The 3,022-nt window shown below is 41.7% G+C and overlaps 1 protein-coding gene across 1 annotated transcript in view; it reads right to left on the reverse strand.

Moving 5' to 3' along the window:
- Positions 1-35: 35 nt before the first annotated feature.
- Positions 36-3,022, reverse strand: part of LOC107710794 (dihydropyridine-sensitive L-type skeletal muscle calcium channel subunit alpha-1-like) — a 5,541-nt gene continuing 2,554 nt past the window's right edge. Inside the window, exons 3-10 of the mRNA XM_016515644.1 lie at positions 2,514-2,634; positions 2,310-2,424; positions 2,132-2,231; positions 1,786-1,855; positions 1,543-1,675; positions 451-580; positions 312-371; positions 36-222 (exon numbers count right to left, since the gene is read on the reverse strand). Coding sequence (XP_016371130.1) covers positions 112-222; positions 312-371; positions 451-580; positions 1,543-1,675; positions 1,786-1,855; positions 2,132-2,231; positions 2,310-2,424; positions 2,514-2,634 — 840 coding nt within the window. The 3' untranslated portion in view covers positions 36-111. The remainder of the gene's footprint in view (positions 223-311; positions 372-450; positions 581-1,542; positions 1,676-1,785; positions 1,856-2,131; positions 2,232-2,309; positions 2,425-2,513; positions 2,635-3,022) is intronic.

Consider the following 3,022-nt stretch of genomic DNA (forward strand, 5'->3'; position numbering starts at 1 on the left):
AAGAGACTTCTGTAAAAAGCATTAAAAATCTTACTGTTCAAAAACCATTTCTATTGCTCTAAGTCTGCTCTATTTCTATTTGTCAGAAAAAGGCGGGATTGCTCTGAAATCTCACTCCATTCCCATGGACAGCAGGGAGACACCGACAACAATCAGGTCCAGGATGTTGAACGAATTACGGCAGAAAGAGCCCTTGTGCAAGAAGGCACCATACGTGGTCATCTGCAGTGGACAAAGAAGCACTGAACCATTCACAGAATCAAAACGCAACAAAACCGCTTCTTAGAACACACACCGAACCCTCATCCCACCTTCAGCACAATCTCTGCGGTAAAAACCGAAGTGAAGACATAATCAGCGTAGGCCAGGACCTGGAGCACAGCAAGAAAGGTAGCTGTTGAAGGCAACTGTAGGAACAAGTAGATATAGGCAAGTCTAGAGATTGTGTACCTGGTTCCTGAAGGACATCGGGTCGATGGGGTCCTCCGCAGCCAATGAGATACTGCTAAGCAGGATGAAGAGGAGGATGATGTTGGTGAAGGTTGTAGCATTGATGATGCGATGGCAGAGTTTGCGGAACCTGAGCGGAAAGATCAAAAGAACCCCTAATAAACAGTGGCTATGTTTCCATCACCCTGTTTTTATGTGCATTTTGACATATCACGTGGTGATGGAAACGTCAAATTTGAAAAACGGTTAATAAACGGAGACGGAAACGCATTTTGCGAATAAATTCCTCCATGCGCGCCAAAAAAGTCATCAAGTCATCAACTAGTGGACAGATCTCATTGCACAGCATCTGAAATGTTGTTATGGTCATTCTTAAATAAGTCTGTCGTCAAAGTATTTCTGTATAATTGCCTCCCAGAATCGTCTTACACGATTGCGTTCCCATCCTCCTGCGAACGCATTTATTGTGTTTCGTCTGCTTCTCCTACTTTTCTTAGTGATATTTAGTGCCAGTATATCAGGAAGTGACGATTTTGTTCTTTGACTCGTTGGATGGAAACGGTGCTAATTCACATATGTGACCCTGGAGCACAAAAGCAGTGTTAAGTCGCTGGGGTATATTTGCAGCAATAGCCAACAATACATTGTATGGGTCAAAATTATAGATTTTTATTTTATGCCAAAAATCATTAGGATATTAAGTAAAGATCATGTTCCATGAAGATATTTTGTAAATTTCCTACCGTAAATATATCAAAACTTAATTTTTGATTAGTAATATGCATTGCTAAGAACTTCATTTGGACAACTTTAAAGATGATTTTCTCAATATTTAGATTTTTTTGCACCCTCAGATTCCAGATTTTCAAATAGTTGTATCTCAGCCAAATATTGTCCCATCCTAACAAACTATACATCAATGGAAAGCCTGTTTATTTATTCCCTTATGACTGGTTGTGTGGTCCACGGTCACAAATGTTTTATGCAATATTCCATTTTTGTGCACAAGTTAAATTTGGATCTTTGGACGAAACCCGGCTAGTGAAACTCCCAATATGTATGGGGGTGACGAAAATACAGGTGAGATTTTACTTGTTCTGTGGGCCGAAGATGAAGAAGGAACTGGCCTCTGGCATGGGTACCACTGTCTCCTTCAGCTGCAGGTCTGCCATTGGACGAGGCCGAGGACTGAGGGGGATCTCTGGCTCCTCCTCCTCATCATCACCTGGCCAACAAGTCAATCAAAACGTCAATCAAAGTCAATCAAAACGTCAGACTGACCTAACGGTAAGCCATAAGACCTAGTAAGCTAAGCTAAATTATCCTTTGCTTTACCTGGAAAATCAGCTGGAGGAAATGGATCTTTAATCTCGTTCACATTTGATTCAAATTCGTCCACTTTGAGCTGCACGTTAACATAAAGAAACTCGTGAGTCAGATTAGCCGTTAATTTGGTTTTTGTAGACCGAATTGTCCAAATCTGGCATTAGTGTGATGTCAGTTAACATGTATTGTCTTATTACAAATAAATTAATTATTAAAACTACAAAAGCAGTTCAATCGAGAGCAGCGAGTGATTCCCTTGTTTCTTTTATCGTTTGATTAACATTATTGAGACAGACGGCCTATATATTAAGACTTAATGTAATGCACGGATCTAATATAATGTTATATATCCGACCTTGGCTGTGGTGGGAATTCCATCAATCTTGGCTCTCTGCTCGGCTAGTTTCTTTGCCAGCATGGCCTTTTCTTCCTCTGCCTTATCAGGTAGGTTTTCTCTACACCAAGAACAAACTAAGCATCAGAAATGTCTGTAAAAAGTTACTTTTCCCTGCTATTTGACCTTCGGCACTCACCTAAGAAGTCTCTTCCGCTTCTTCTCCTCTGCCTTCTCTTTCTGGGCAGAGGTCAGACTCTCTGCCTCGGCCAAGTTATCCACCGCAATTGCCAGGAAGACGTTCAAGAGGATATCTGCAGTTAACCGCTCAGGAAATTCATATTCTGTATCCATATCACAGGCCATTTCTACAACTCACACATCTGCATTGCATGAAGGATACAGTTTCCACAGATGAACAGGATAATGAAGTAAATGCTGACCAGGATTCCAGGCATGGCAGGACCTCCGTGAGCCAAGATGCCATCATACATGACGTAGTTCCAGCCTTCACCTGTGAGGATCTAAAACAGAGACACTGGAGAGGCACTGTGAATCGAAACATCTTGCCATCATATCACATCAGCAAACATACACTCGTTCACATCCTTCTCTCCACTCTCTGAGGCAGAAGTCTCCAAACTCATCCTTTCTAATCATCCTACTACTTGTCCGCTTGATCCTATTCCATCTCATCTCCTTCAAGCCATTTCTCCTGCAGTTGTACCTGCACTCACTCAAATCATTAACACATCACTTCACACTGGTGTTTTTCCCTCAGCATTTAGACAGGCTCGTATAACCCCACTACTTAAGAAACCCACCCTTAACCCATCTCTTTTAGAGAACTACAGACCGGTTTCCCTTCTACCTTTCATTGCAAAAACACTTGAACGAGTTGTGTTCCACCAA

The sequence above is a fragment of the Sinocyclocheilus rhinocerous genome, unplaced genomic scaffold, assembly GCF_001515625.1.
Source record: "Sinocyclocheilus rhinocerous isolate Xijiao unplaced genomic scaffold, SAMN03320098_v1.1 scaffold1649, whole genome shotgun sequence".
Lineage (NCBI taxonomy): Eukaryota > Metazoa > Chordata > Actinopteri > Cypriniformes > Cyprinidae > Sinocyclocheilus > Sinocyclocheilus rhinocerous.